This window comes from Podarcis tiliguerta (genome assembly GCF_965153285.1).
Source record: "Podarcis tiliguerta genome assembly, chromosome: 2".
Lineage (NCBI taxonomy): Eukaryota > Metazoa > Chordata > Lepidosauria > Squamata > Lacertidae > Podarcis > Podarcis tiliguerta.
Window position 1 is genome coordinate 9,506,535 of NC_139535.1, and position 15,168 is coordinate 9,521,702.

The 15,168-nt window shown below is 43.7% G+C and overlaps 1 protein-coding gene and 2 long non-coding RNA genes across 8 annotated transcripts; 2 read left to right on the forward strand and 1 right to left on the reverse strand.

Annotated features, from left to right (window-relative positions):
- The first annotated feature begins 1,203 nt into the window (after positions 1-1,203).
- LOC310670510 (uncharacterized protein) lies at positions 1,204-13,448 on the forward strand. 6 transcript variants are annotated; one of them, XM_083425967.1, is made up of 4 exons: positions 3,812-3,891; positions 3,990-4,016; positions 6,302-6,427; positions 10,460-13,448. In XM_083425967.1, the coding sequence occupies exons 3-4, from the start codon at positions 6,394-6,396 to the stop codon at positions 11,965-11,967; spliced, it is 1,542 nt and encodes a 513-aa protein (XP_083282093.1). In that variant the 5' UTR covers positions 3,812-3,891; positions 3,990-4,016; positions 6,302-6,393; the 3' UTR covers positions 11,968-13,448. The 6 variants fall into 6 exon arrangements, with proteins under 6 accessions (XP_083282096.1, XP_083282095.1, XP_083282094.1 ...); XM_083425972.1 differs by having other exon boundaries at positions 10,463-13,448; XM_083425970.1 differs by lacking the exons at positions 3,812-3,891; positions 3,990-4,016 and adding an exon at positions 1,204-1,227.
- LOC310671152 lies at positions 9,458-14,693 on the reverse strand. Its single transcript, XR_014507835.1, has 2 exons — positions 14,579-14,693; positions 9,458-9,601 (listed from the first exon to the last, which is right to left on the reverse strand). It is a non-coding gene; the product is annotated as an uncharacterized lncRNA (long non-coding RNA).
- LOC310671207 lies at positions 9,596-10,258 on the forward strand. The gene is made up of 2 exons (XR_014507895.1): positions 9,596-9,762; positions 10,127-10,258. It is a non-coding gene; the product is annotated as an uncharacterized lncRNA (long non-coding RNA).
- Positions 14,694-15,168: the final 475 nt, after the last annotated feature.

Consider the following 15,168-nt stretch of genomic DNA (forward strand, 5'->3'; position numbering starts at 1 on the left):
ACTGGTCCTGTTACCTAGGGATGATGGGAGTTGTAGTCCCAAAACAGCTGGAGGGCCAAGTTTGGCCACCACTGGACTAGGTGATCCTTGGGGATCCTTCCAACTCTACGATTCTATGTTTCTATGGACATTCATTCTGATTTGTTTGTGGAGAGCTTAGACGGTATTGCTTCAAGCAAATGGCTATTCTACACCTGTCGGGGCATTTTCCTGATGCTGCCTTTATTTGAAAAAAATCCAGCTTGGGGGAAGGGGCTTTTTGTGCAATAGACCCATTTCAACTACAATTGCTCACCCTGAATTTGGTATCCTGCCAAATTGGCCCTGCCTATAGCCAAGAGAAGGTGCCATTCTCCTCTTTTTTGCACAAGAAGAGCCAAATGTGAGGAATGCCATCCAGACCTGACCATTTATCAGTGGTTATTTTGTCTGCTAGACCTAGAACAGGCTTCCTCAACCTCGGCCCTCCCGATGTTTTGAGACTACAGTTCCCATCATCCCTGACCACTGGTCCTGCTAGCTAGGGATCATGGGAGTTGTAGGCCAAAAACATCTGGAGGAGTTCACAGGGTTGTTCATGAAGATTAAATGTGGAGGAGGAAGATGCACACCATCTTGTCCTCCTTGGGGAAAGAAGGTGGATATTAAATGTAAGAAATAACTAAATAAAAATTGCTTAGAATTTAGCAGTCTCACTGCTGTGGCCCCGGTCTAATTAATGCATGAATGGGTTACGACCATAGAGTAAGCTGTCCTGCCAGGCCTAGCTCACCTTGGGAGGAACTAGGTAACCAAGCTTTTGTTTCCCTTCAGTCTACCTGATGAACTCAGCATGTGAAGAAGCTAAGCTGGTTGCTCCCCCTTAGCCGGATGGCTGTCACAAGCCATTCTTGTGTTACTATACCAATAATTTAGGAACTTTTACCACTTTCTAAAACAGGCTTTGTTGCCTGTGTGACTTTTCAAACTGCTGCATTAGCAGCACTGAAGTTACCTCCCTGGGGCTTTAAATGCCAATAGTAACACCCTGAATTGGGCCCATAATCAATTGACAGCCATTGCTGATCTCTGAGATCCCTCCTGTGCCCCAAACCCTGTGATTGTTACCTGAGGCTCTTCTTCAGTTGCTCCCTCCATGAGAGATCTAGAGGGTGCCAACATGAGAACAGGCTTTTTTTTGGTGTTGGCCTCCCCACTTGTGAAATGGCCCCCCTCACCACCACCAAGGTATGCCTGGCACCCTCTTTTTTGAAAGGTTTCAGGCATTTGTAGCTTATTTTAGCTGGGCAGGATCTGTAAGACTCACCTCTTATCTCCCGTATGTGGTCCCCCGTCCCCCGGCTTTTACTGGTCATGCTTCTTTCAATTGGTTTTAATGTAAGTTGCTTTGGGTCACTTTTGTGAGGAAAGCAAATCATCATCACCATCATCATAATCTGGAAGGTATGAGGTCCGAAAGGGCTACCTTAAAAGGTCTGCCAGGATTCTCCTTCCTTGGGATGGGGATTATGGTCTGGTAGCTGACTGGTGGCTCAGTTTAAAATGCCTACAACTTTGCTCACCTATTTATAGGAGTCCCATCAAAATAAGTCTAAGTCATTGGTATTTAAAAGGGGGGGGGAACTTTTAATGGAGTTTATATTTCCTTGGATACGTATTTTAAATCTATTTAATCAGTATGCTAATTGTTAAATTCCACTTTGACCGTTTTAATATTTATGTAAAAATTATGCTTAAATTCTGGTTTTACTATGCTGGCTGTTTAGCCGCAGTAAGAAACATTCATTCGTAAGTGAACGCTTGAGATCTGGGAATTCCTCTCCACATACCGATTCTCCCTTTCAACGAAGGACCAATGACTGAAGTTGGGCGCCCAGGTACCTGAATGAAAGGAAACGGAGCTTCTCCCTCTTAAGTCTGAGATGATGGAGAGACGCTCTTAACGGGGGAAGGAATGGAACCTCGAGGGGCTCGTTAACCGCCTCCCCCTCTCGGTGCTCCAAGGGTTAAAGGCAATGACGTCATTCCTCGCCTCCCTCCCCCGCCCAGGAATTCCGAAGTGGGAGGAGGCTTCGATATCTCTTCGCGGGAAATCGGCCACGTGGGGTTCCTTGGCAGAGAGGAAGAGCCAAGAGGCAGCATTGGAGGTGACAGGACGTGGGGGCATTTGGGTGAGGAGGAAGAGAGGAAGGAAAGGGCAACGCCTTTGCTTTTTTTGTTGGGGGGGTGGAGACAGGGCGCCTACCCAGCTGCTTTCTCTTTTTTTATATTTATTTGGGTTTTTCAAATTAAAATTTTACAGTAACATATCAGCATACAATACAAAGGTCCGTATAGTTCAAGCTAAGGTTTTCCCAGTAGTGATGTATGGAAGTGAGAGCTGGACCATAGAAAGGCTGATTGTGGAAGAATTGATGCTTTGGAATTATGGTGCTGGAGGAGACTCTTGAGAGTCCCATGGACTGCAAGAAGATCAAACCTCTCCATTCTGAAGGAAATCAGCCCTGAGTGCTCACTGGACGGACAGATCCTGAAGCTGAGGCTCCAATACTTTGGCCACCTCATGAGAAGAGAAGACTCCCTGGAAAAGACCCTGATGTTGGGAAAGATGGGGGGCACAAGGAGAAGGGGACAACAGAGGACGAGATGGTTGGACAGTGTTCTCGAAGCTACCAGCATGAGTTTGACCAAGCTGTGGGAGGCAGTGGAAGACAGGAGTGCCTGGCGTGCTCTGGTCTAGGGGGTCATGAAGAGTCGGACACGACTAAACAACAACAACATCAGCATAGAATATAGAAACAAGATTCCACAGAATCTCCTGGTCTTTCCTCCTCGCCTTTGTGGGTCCTATTGTTAGCCCTTTCCTCCTGCATCTTTTGTAATAATCCAAATCTTTTGCATCTCCGTTGTGTCCAAAATTCACCATTAAACTACAAGTGTTATTCCAATCCCACTACCCAGCTGCTTTCTCAATGCAAGACAAGGGTTGCTTTCCTTAATCCGGTTTCCTGGCTTCGCCTGCAGTATCCTATTTGGCGCACCCCTTGGGCTCCAATTCAGTCGCTGTGAGATTTTTCGGGAGGTGAGGGCGAAGCTTTGCGTCTTAGAGGAGGGGGGAGAACTTCTAGGTCAGGGATAAAAAGAGGCTCTTTCCTCCTCCTCCAAGCAAGGAAGGCTCCGCACTCTGCACTGCTGTACCTTTTTTTTTTCCTTTCCAAAACCAGAGGAGAGCAGGTTGATCTACCAGGAGGTAGTGTGGTCGTAACTTCAGAAGGAGTTATTTCATGATTGTCACAGACAAACACAAACACACACCCTCCCCAGCCACACATCCCTGACCATAGCTGTCAACTTTTCCCTTTTCTTGCGAGGAATCCTATTCGGAATAAGGGGATTTCCCTTAAAAAACGGAAAACGTTGACAGCTATGTCCCTGACCCAACCACAAAACTGGGCCTGTGGTTTTGTGATTGAGTCCGTTGACAGGTCTCTCCCTCTCTTTCCCCTCCCTCTGTTCGTTCACAGGGCTTACAAGCTGTTGACAGTGGAACAGAGGCTACCTCATTTGAGGCTTTATGGTCATCTGTCATGGATGCTTCAGCTGAGATTTCTGCATTGCAGGGGGTTGGACTAGATGACCCCCGAGGTCCCTTTCCAACTCTACAATTCTATGATTCTGTGGATGCTGCTTTTCAAAAGTTTGAAGACAAGGATAAGAGCGCCTTTTTTCTTTTTGGCCACCCACTCGGCTCTCTAAGGGTTAAATGAGCTGAGTTCTGTTTCATAGAGCGGCAGGAAATGGTCTAATGGGGGAGGAATGGGGGGGCGCTTCCTTTTTGTCTTCCAACAAGAGAGAGGCTGGCCGACAGACTTTGAGCGGTTGCTCTGCGAGGTGGGCCCGTTATTATTATTATTATTATTATTATTATTATTACAAGGTATTATAATTGTTGTTGTTATTTATTAATACCCCGCCTTTTCCCCTGACAGGTACTGAGGTGCAACACTGGAAGAGAGGTAGGAACCCAAGAATTGAGGGGAGGGGAGGGGAAGAGGCAGAAGAGAGAGAGAAAGACCCTCACCCCAATTTCCTCTGGGAATTGCATGTAGGGTAGGCATCCCCAAACTCGTCCCTCCAGCTGTTTTGGGACTATCAACTCCCATCACCCCTAGCTAACAGGACCAGTGGTCAGGGATGCATAGCTGTCAACTTTCAGATTTCAAAATAAGGGATCAGCAGCCTCACCTGTCCCAGGACAGTCTACGGGATATCTAACAATCCGGGATAGCAGCAGGAAACGGCACTGGAATAAGGAATTTCCCACAAAAAAAAGAAAGGTTGACATCTATGCAGGGATGATGGGAATTGTAGTCCCAAAACAGCTGGAGGGCCATGTTTGGGGCTGCCTGATGTAGGGGCTTCTGTCGGCAGGGTTTGTTTATTTAGTTTGCTGTTTCACCGCTCCTTCCCTGCCCTTCCTCAAGGTGGCTTCCCTGGTTGTCTCTCCCCCCCAACTCCCCATTTCATCCGCATAACAACCCTGTGAGGTGGGTTAGGCGGCAAGAAGATGGCAGAAGGCCCAAGGTCAAGCCCAGTGAGAGCTTCATGGCTGAGTGGGGGATTCCAGCCATGGCCTCCCAGTCCCTAGTCCAACAGTGTCTAAGCACTTCGCCACCACTGGCTCTTGGAGGCGGACCAAAGAGGGTCTCCTCTGAACACCCAGTTGGGGTTCAAACCCCCTCCCCCCCCCAGGACATGGGGAGGGGGAGCTGCAGAAGAGAAAAGAGGCTCAGTCCTGGGGCAAGGGGAGAGCTCTGTTTAAAAGAGAGAGAGAAGGAAATGACCCCCCCCCTTAAGAACGCAAGTTTATCTGACTGCAAATTATTATTGTCCTTGTTGTTGATCTCAGTATTATATACCTTCACTTCACCCTGAGGTCCCAGGGTGGGTTACAACAACAAAAACCATTCAAAACAAAACCCTAGAAATAACCTGGGTCCTGAAAATATACGGAAAGAAGATAATGTCCCAACCAGAGAAGAATGGCAGATTTAAGTTGATGGATTATGTTGAAATGGCAAAAATGACCGGAAGAATCAGAAAGACCAAAATTCTAATAAAGAATGGGGGAAATTTATCATTTATCTTAAAAACAATTGCAAACTGTTAAAATTGTTAGTAGAATTGGAATAACACTTGTAGTTTAATGGTGAATTTTGGATTTAATGGGGATGTAAAAGATTGGGATTGTTATAAAAGATGCAAGGGGAAATGGCTAATGATAGGACCCACAAAGGGAAGGAGGGAAATCCAGGAGATTCTTTGGAATCTTGTTTTTATGGTATATATTGGATATGTGAGTGTAAAACTGTAATTTTAGGCCAGATAATAGTTACTTAGAGGGCTCAATCAAAGAATCGGTGGTATACATAGAACAGCATAAAAGTTAACATCCTTCCACAATGGTTAATTGCTATCTGTTTATAACTTTTTATGGTTTTTATTGAACAGTTTTATGTTTTACTGATATAAACCATTTTTTTATATTGTTGGTTGTATAACGGTATATAAATATGTTTTATAAATAACCAAACAATACATAATTGTCAATAATTATGAAGCTGCATTTTAAATTGCATTTTAACCTGTATTTTAATTTTTCTTTTTTTCTTATTACGTTTTTACTGAAATTTTATTCAAGTTATCTGCCCTGAGTCCAGCTCTGGCCAGGGAGGGCGGGGTATAAATAAATTATTATTATTATTATTATTATTATTATTATTATTAATTCATAGACTAAATTATATAGTAAAGATTCCTGCCTAATTTCCCAAAGCACAGCTACTGCCTCACCAAAAGAGTGACTTGTAAAAGCGCAATTTCTGGACATTGATGCTGTCAAGCAGGCGTGAAGGGGCAGGGAGATTCTGGGTCACAGTATAGTGATTCTCTGTTGCCTGGTTTTGTCTCCTTTTTAAAGACATCCAAGCTGGGGCCAGCTAGTACAACTTAAGACAGCAAATTCCACAAGTTAATGATGTATAGTACTGTATATGACAAAAACCCCTTTAAAGCATGGGGTGTGTAAACAGCTCAAAAACAAAGTCCAGAGAATCTGTGCATCTATCATATCATGAGGGTTACTGGATCCCGGCTGAAATGGACAGCTAAAACATTTCTGAATAAGCAGGTATAAGAAATGGTATTTAGTGGTGAATATTGAAATGCAAGAACTCAATGGAAATATAGAGTTCAGGAATATATTATTTCTGATTAGAGAATCTTTCCTTCTTTCTTTCAGTGGGTGGTGTACTTTGAGCCAGTGACTGTGTATTTCACCAAGGTGGGTGAGATCTCCAAAATTCAGAGCATAGATCTCTTCACAAGGAAGTCATGCCAGAAGACAATGAGAACATGGCATCTGTAGGTAAGAATGTCTTTTCCCCCTTGGATGGTATTGAAAATGAAGTTCTTAAATCACACCAGTGGGCAAGCGAGTGGTGACCAAACATGGCCCACAGAAGGCAGTGATTGCCACCAACCTAGATGGCTTTAAAAGAAGATTGAGCAAATTCATGGAGGATAAGACTATCATTGGCCAGTAGCCATGATGGCTATGCTCTGCCTCCAAATTTGGAGGCAGTGGGTCGCTCTGTGGGTTAAACCACAGAGCCTAGGGCTTGCCGATCAGAAGGTCGGCAGTTCGAATCCCCGCGACGGGGTGAGCTCCCATTGCTCGGTCCCTGCTCCTGCCAACCTAGCAGTTCGAAAGCACCTCAAAGTGCAACTAGATAAATAGGTACCACTCCAGCGGGAAGGTAAACGGCGTTTCCATGCGCAGCTCTGGTTCGCCAGAAGCAGCTTAGTATTGCTGGCCACATGACCCGGAAGCTGTATGCCAACTCCCTCGGCCAGTAAAGCAAGATGAGCGCCGCAGCCCCAGAGTCGGTCAAGACTGAACCTAATGGTCAGGGGTCCCTTTACCTTTACCTTTAGTGCTTCTGAAAACCACTTCTGGAAACTGCAGGAGGAGAGGGTTCTCATTGGTTCCCAACAGGCATCAGGTTGGCCACTGTGAGAACAGGACTCTGGACTAGATGGGCCACTGGCCTCATCCAGCAGAGCTCTTTCTATATCCTTGTGGCCCAGAGTCTAAAACCCTTTAATAAAGTTTTATTTTAAATGTATCAGCAGTGGACCAGTGAATGCAGTTCATGTTATGAAAAGACAATATTATGACAAATATTATGACAAATCTGAAGAATCATGAATTGTGCAGGCTGTTTATGTTAGCCTGTTGCAAGGATTTTAAAAGCTACCAGTGACCAACTCAAATAGGGTCCAAGAATTGACAGATGCAGCAATTGGAGAAAAAGAAAGTGAGGTTTATTGCTGAGCAATAATTGACCCAGTGGAATCCTTTCCAAAAGACTGGGCCTCGAGACCTATTGCCCAGGGGCTTTTATACCTGAGTACATACATCACAGATCATGACATAATGGGATACAATTGCGAACGGCAGCAAAATAAGCTAATGAGCGCATACAAGCCTTGCTCCTGACCGTACAGAGAGTTCTCTCCCAACTTCTGCTTTTTAGTTTGAACACCAGTCCGACCTTTCCCCTAGATTTATTGGAAGAAATAGAAACTTAGGGCAAAGAGGAACTTCAGCTGTTGAGCTCCTAGAGACCATCTGCTATTAGGGACATCCTGCGGTTTCCTGTTTCACTGTCCAGACTTTGTCTGGACAAGGGGGGGGGGGGAAATGTGCCAGCGCATCAGATTTATCGCTTCCCTTCTTGTTCGGTGAGATAGAGAGAGAACAAGGAGGTACTGGGACAAAGTTCATCTAAGGCTTTGCAGATTTAAGCAATTTGCTAAGCTAAGCAGAAGCTTTCACGATTCAAACATGGATTATAAAATCATTATAAAAATATCTGGTTATATATGAATATATTGAAAACTGATTATATGGATAACTGATTATATGAAAAGCATAAGGGTAAAATTCCTCCAGGTCCTGCTTCAAGCCAGATTTAATATGTTTCCCTCAATGATAGTGAGAGGAAGATATTTAGCTCTGCCAGAATCAGAGTGTCTCTGCAAATGTAGTAAACAGGAACCTGATACTTTGGAGCATATTTTCTTTTCTTGTGATTTTGGCATTTATGCCAGAAGACAAGTATTAGAGGCCTTACAACTCAATAGGCTGATATCTACGCTACCAAGGGTTCGGGACCTGCTTTCGGACAGGAATGATCAAATTGCTTTAATAGTGGCTGAATTTTTGAGTGCTGTCCATGTAGAAAGACTGGGCCATTATAAAGAGAATTGGTGGTTCTTAATTGATCGGGGATTCGGTAGTGCTGTATTGTGTTATTTATGCAAATTGATTTTCTCTGGAGTTAAAGATCTGACCAGGACAAACCTTGTTAAGTTGAGCTTATTTGTATACGGTGTCTGTTTGATAATGTGTGGTTTGTTATGCCTAATAAAGGATAACTATTTGATAGAGAAATCAAAAGTACATATGTAAATAAAACTTGGCGAATGTAAAATCTAAACAATTTTTAAATAAGTAACCCTAAAATGGTTATTGCATGACAGGATTCAAATAAGCAAGATTACACTTAAGTGAGTCTATGAGTGTGTGTTTTGTTCCAAGCAGGAGAACCAATCAAAATTAATTCCAGTTCCAATCAGTGAGAGAATGACTATCCACCTGGTCTCTCTCTCTCTCTCTCTTTCTCTCTCTCTCTCTGGGAAACAAAGGCAGAACTACACTGCTCAGGTTCCCTTCAGCATGCTGCAGGAAGAAACAAATGCAGTGCTGGCACTTTTTTCTGGGAGCAAATGGCAGAAAAGAACTGTTGACATGTGAGGGGAGGCAGCTGTCTCTTTGGAAAGGGAGAGACGTAGCTCCCACCTACAATGAGTAATGTAATGCCTTGATCATGCAGGCTCAGTGCAGTGTGGTGTTTCGGTTACAGAATATAGTATAATTGACCTGTAATTGCCGCTTTGACATATCTGTCCTTTTGTTTATTAGTTACTTTAGACATTCCTCACCTAATCTGCTAGTCATTCAGGCATTTCCCCTGTGGCTCTTTCCACTCAAAGGCCCTCTCAGACTTACAAATATGGGACTTCCCAACTTGCTACTTGAGCCCTCTTCGCTGTGATTCTTCACTGGTGCAAGCTACATTTGGCAAACTGGGCGGTTCTGGGAGGAGTCACCAGCCCAGGCATCAGCATAACATTCAGGGACTCTTGAGGTCAGTGGTGGCATTTGGTTGGGGCCCTGGACATATTCAGAATTATGAGAATGTGTTGTGAGCTCTAGTCACAAGTCCCTGTGGGAGTGTGGCATAGCGTAAAATTGCTCTTTTGGCATGGCATAACACAAAATGTCTGCTGCATCTAATGGAGCAGAATAAGAGGTAGGATCATAGAACTGTGCTAATATGGAAAACTTTATTTATTTTTTTAAAGGTTTGAACCTGATAAACAGAGCAGCAGGTTCCAGCAATCTCCTTTCCCAAACATTGCTAAGTCTCATCTGCTGTGTTGCCTGTTGCTGGTGAGGTGTTGTGGATTACAGCTAGAAAATAAATAAAACATAATTCAGAATGATTCCTGAAGTCAAGTATTCCATGAATATACAGTCGCACTCACATAGAAACAGATGTCTTTATTGCTGACTGGTAATCATACTCCTTCATTAGTTGGTTTGCTTATCCTATTCTTCAGCCAAAATAGAGAGTCTCAAAGTGGCCATAAAAAAAAAGGTAAAGGTACCCCTGCCCGTACGTGCCAGTCGTGTCCGACTCTAGGGTTGTGCGCCCATCTCACTTAAGAGGCCGGGGGCCAGCGCTGTCCACAGACACTTCCGGGTCACGTGGCCAGCGTGACAAGCTGCATCTGGCGAGCCAGCGCAGCACACGGAAACGCCGTTTACCTTCCCGCTATAAAGCGGTCCCTATTTATCTACTTGCACCCGGGGGTGCTTTCGAACTGCTAGGTTGGCAGTTGCTGGGACCGAGCGACGGGAGCTCACCCCATCACGGGGATTCGAACCGCCAACCTGACAATCGGCAAGTCCTAGGCGCTGAGGTTTTACCCACAGCGCCACCCGCGTCCATACTGATAGCTAAAAGAAGTGAATCAGTCCCTGCCTCAGATTTGCAGTTTGAAAAGGCAAAAGGGAAATGGATTGGGAGGGAGGAAAAATTACGCAAATGAATGTCTAAGTTCTTTTTTTTTAAAAAAATGGAACACAGAACAGCTCTGCAGGGAGAAACCAGAGTAATTATTGGAAAACACTGTTATAGACAAGTGATTTTCTGGACCAAAATTCTTCCATTCTGTTCTGTAACATCTTGTAGGTCATTACCTCAGTGCCTGGGAAATAGCTGAATAACTGAATAACACCCCCCCCCTTTCCTTTCTTCTTCCTAAGCAGGTGATGCGAAGGATAATGAGATTCATGAGGAGCCATCTTTGGATTCGTTGAAAACAACCAAGCATGAAGTGGGGAAAAATACATTTGGAAACCAAAGGACATCAAAAAGGCAGGACAGAAAGCGGTCAAAGAATTGGGGGAAGAAATACTCTGCTTCTCCATGTTCAGACCCCCCTCAACTTCCACCAGATACTGAAAGAGTGAAAAAGTGTCCAGTGTGCGGGAAAATGTTCAAAGACAAATCAACACTAAATAATCATCGCAGAACCCACACAGGGGAGAAACCCTATAAATGCATGCAATGTGGAAAGGGCTTCAGTGTGAGTGGTAACCTTACAATCCATCAAAGAACCCACACAGGAGAGAAACCATTTAAATGTATGGAATGTGGAAAGAGCTTCAGTGTCAGCTGTAACCTTACTAAACATCAAAGAACCCACACAGGAGAGAAACCGTATAAATGTACGGAGTGTGGAAAGTGCTTTAGTGATAGCGGAAGTCTCACTTCACATGAAAGGATCCACAGAGGGGAAAAACCTTATAAATGTATGGAATGTGGGAAAGGCTTTTGTGTCAGCAATAGCCTTATTGCACATCAAATAATCCACACTGGGGAGAAACCATATAAATGTATGGAGTGTGGAAAGTGCTTCAGCCAATGTGCAAACCTAAATACACATCAGAGAACCCACACAGGTGAGAAACCATATAAATGTAGGGAGTGTGGAAAGTGCTTCACCCAGAGCGTAAATCTAAAAACACATGAAAGAACTCACACAGGAGACAAACCATATAAATGCTTACTGTGTGGAAAGTGCTTCCATGGCAGTGGAAGCCTTACTAAACATAAAAAAATGCACACTATGGAGAAACCATATAAATGCATGGAATGTGGAAAAGGCTTCAGTGTGAGTGGTAGCCTTACTCTACATCAAAGAATTCACACTGGGGAGAAACCATATAAATGTATGGAGTGTGGAAAGTGCTTCAGCCAAAGTGCAAACCTTAAAACACATCAAACAACCCATACAGGAGAGAAACCTTATAAATGTGTGGAGTGTGGAAAGGGCTTCATTAATAGTGAAAAGCTTAGTTCACATCAAAGAACTCACACAGGGGAGAAGCCATTTAAATGCATGGAGTGTGGAAAATGTTTTAGCCAGAGTGCACACGTTAATACACATCAAAGAACTCACACAGGGGAGAAACCATATAAATGCTTAATGTGTGGGAAATGCTTCCATGATAGTGGAAACCTTACTAAACATCAAAGAACCCACACAGGGGAGAAACCTTATAAATGCATGATATGTGGAAAGAGCTTTAGTGTGAGCAGCACCCTTACTTCACATCAGAGAACTCACACAGGAGAGAAACCATATAAATGCTTAGTGTGTGGAAAAAGCTTCAGTCAGAGTGGAAGTGTTACTACCCATCAAAGAACCCACACAAAGAAACAACTATATAAATGCATGGAGTTTGAACCAAGCTTCAATCTTGATTGAAAGCTTTCTTGGCAGCAAAAAATGTGAGAATAATATAAATGCCTAAGAAAGCCTTTCCCACCCTGGCTTCCCACAGAAGTTGTATTCCAACTTTAATATGACCCATGATCCATAAAGATCTTAGTATGGATCAAAAGAAATTGCTTAAGAGAGACTATAAATCCCTGGGTAGTGGAAAGAGCATAGCAAAATGGTTACGAAATATTCAAAAAACACAGGGAAGAAATAATAAATGTGTAAATTAAGAAAGATTTAGATAGCGTGGTGTCTTATTTTATGCAGGCAGGAGTGAAATTATTTAAATACGTGCACCCTGAGAGCAGACTTGCTACGCAGGATAGAACCCGCACAGGGAGGAAGCCATATGAATGTGTGGTATATGAAATGAGTTTCACAGTGGACATCAAAGAATCCACATAAGGAAGAAGCATCTGTGATGCAGAATCAACACAAATCTTCTTAGACTTCAGAGAACCTACACAGTTGAGAACCCACTGGCATGCTTCTGGGACAAATTCTTTGATATTTTAGGATTTATTAAGATTATGCTTTTCTCTGTTTCCTGCAAATACAGTAGGTATTCCTCACTCATGCTTCTGGGGATTATCCCTTCCATCAGTGTGCCTACACTAGAATTTCCTCTTTGGATTACAGTTTTTATTTGTGCAGTAAGAAAGCTTGTCTATTGGGAACACACATTGCATGGTAATTGTCTTTGGAAAATGTCCCCTACACCCACATCCAAGGTTAATGGGGTGGATTAGAAAGAGAGGATATGAATAGTAGGAAATAATCAGTTGGTTGTAAAGTTGGACAGTGCAGATTAAATTAGCAGAAGATTTGAGTGGGCAGATTTGAGAAAGCAAGCAGTGAGACTAATAATGCGTTGCAGTAATTAATGGGGGAAGGAAATGTGTGACCAGTCTGTATTTGAGAAAGGGGACCAAGTGTATAAAAGCTCTAGTTATTAGATAGTGTAGAAGTAGTCAAAATATATATGGTGGCTGATTTTCCATCTTCCCTAGTTTTCTTATACTTGATCTATTTCTTAGGTGCATTTCTGAGACCCACTGCGCACTTTCCAACACTGGTTGAGATTCACCTAATCAATCCCATTAGCAGAAATCATGTGTAATGGGGGTGGCTCCACCCATGCCCCCAAAATTGGCTGAAGCGGCAGTTCAGGAAAAAACCCAAAGTAGAGCATCGGGTGAGGGGGGGTGTTGCAACCAGCTTGCTGGAATGCTTGTGCAGATGAAACATTTGTAATGGTGCCTCACGGAACTCCATCCTTTGCAAATTGCATTTCCTGTCGAAGTTACTTTAGAGATTAGAGGTTGTTGGTGATTTGTGTCTGGTCCATTTTTAATGTAGCGGTTGAGATGTAATCAAGAAAATAGGATCAGTTGCACCTGAAAACTTCACTACTAACGTTTATGCTTTAAATACACAATAAAAGATTCAAGTGGTGAATTGTGAAACTTGGAACGTGTATTTTTTTGAAAACGAGATCAGTGTGGTAATGAACGGCCAGAGTCTTGAGAAATTTCAGAAGCTAACCCAATTTCTCTGAAGTCTCTCAGCCCCACTCACCTCACAGAGTGTTTGTTGTGGGGGAGGAAGGGAAAGGAGAATGTTAGCCACTTTGAGACTCCTTAGGGTAGTGATAAAGCGGGATATCAAATCCAAACTCCTCTTCTTCTTCTTCTTCTTCTTCTTCTTCTTCTTCTTCTTCTTCTCCTTCTCAACACTGGCCTTTGTGATTTCAGGTTGCCATCGCTTTATTCTTCTGTGTAAATGCTGACCTGTTTGCATGTGGAATGCAGAGTGGTAATGGTGGCAATTGGTAGCATATACCACATTGGAAGATGAGCAGGGGAACAAACCTTTGATGATGCCGCTGACATTACTAGGTGCTGAGTGATTACAAAGCTACCTTAATAAAAGAGGTCTATCCTTTCTGATAAAGGGACGCAGGTGGCGCTGTGGTCTAAACCACTGAGCCTAGGGCTTGCCAATCAGAAGGTCGGCAGTTCGAATCCCCACACAGGGTGGGCTGCTGTTGCTCAGTCCCAGCTCCTGCCAACCTAGCAGTTCAAAAGCATGTCAAAGTGCAAGTAGATAAATAGGTAATGCTCTGGCAGGAAGGTAAATGGCTGAGTCTTGTCATCTGGGCAGCCCAGGACCTCCATTCACACTGCCCAGGCTTGCTTGCTGGCTTGGTGCTCCTAGCGCAGCAGTTTGGCTTCACCTCCAGAGGCACACTCCATTGTCTCTCAAGACGGATGGATGCCAACAACAGATTATTAGTTTTTTAAAGTACTTATCTGAAAAAAGCAGCCAGACAAAGCTTATGTCCTCAAAGTAGTGGAATTAGTTTAGGAGAGGGATTAACTTTCCACATTTGTGTATGAGACAAGGCAGTTAAGGCTGGGGTACAGGCATCCTGTTTTCCTGTCTACCCTTCCAACCATAAGAAATAAACAATTCTCAAAGAGAGCTTTATTCATTCCCTCCGCATCTCTATCTGCCCCTTTCTTCTTCCTCCTCAGCTACTGGATGCTGCCACAGACACACTGTAAAGGAGTTCACAATACAAAAGCTGTCCTACCTGGCTCGTGAAAGGAGTCATAAAATGTGGCTGACGAGACACTTGTTGAATCATAGAATTGTACACTTGGAAGGGACCCTAAGGATCATCTAGTCCAACCCCCTACAGTGCAGGAATATGCAGCTAGCACTACCTTTGAAGGTAACCCAGAAACTACAACTAATCCAAAATGCAGCCGCTAAATGGGTGACTGGGAGTGGCCACTGGGACCATATAACACTAGTCCTTAAGAATCTTCATTGGCTCCCAGTGCATTTCCGAGCACAATTCAAAGTGTTGCTGCTGACCTTTAAAGCCCTAAATAGCCTTGGCCCAGTATGCCTGAAGGAGCATCTCCACCCCCATCATTCAGCCCGGACACTGAGGTCCAGCTCCAAGGGCCTTACGGTTATTCCCTCACTACAAGAAGCAAGGTTACAGGGAATCAGGCAGAGGGCCTTCTTGGTAGTGGCACCCGCCCTGTGGAATGCCCTCCCATCAGATGTCAAGGAAATAAACAACTATCTGACTTTTAGAAGACATCTGAAGGCAGCCCTGTTTAGGGAAGTTTTTCATGTTTTAAGTCTTATTGTGTTTTTAATATTTTGTTG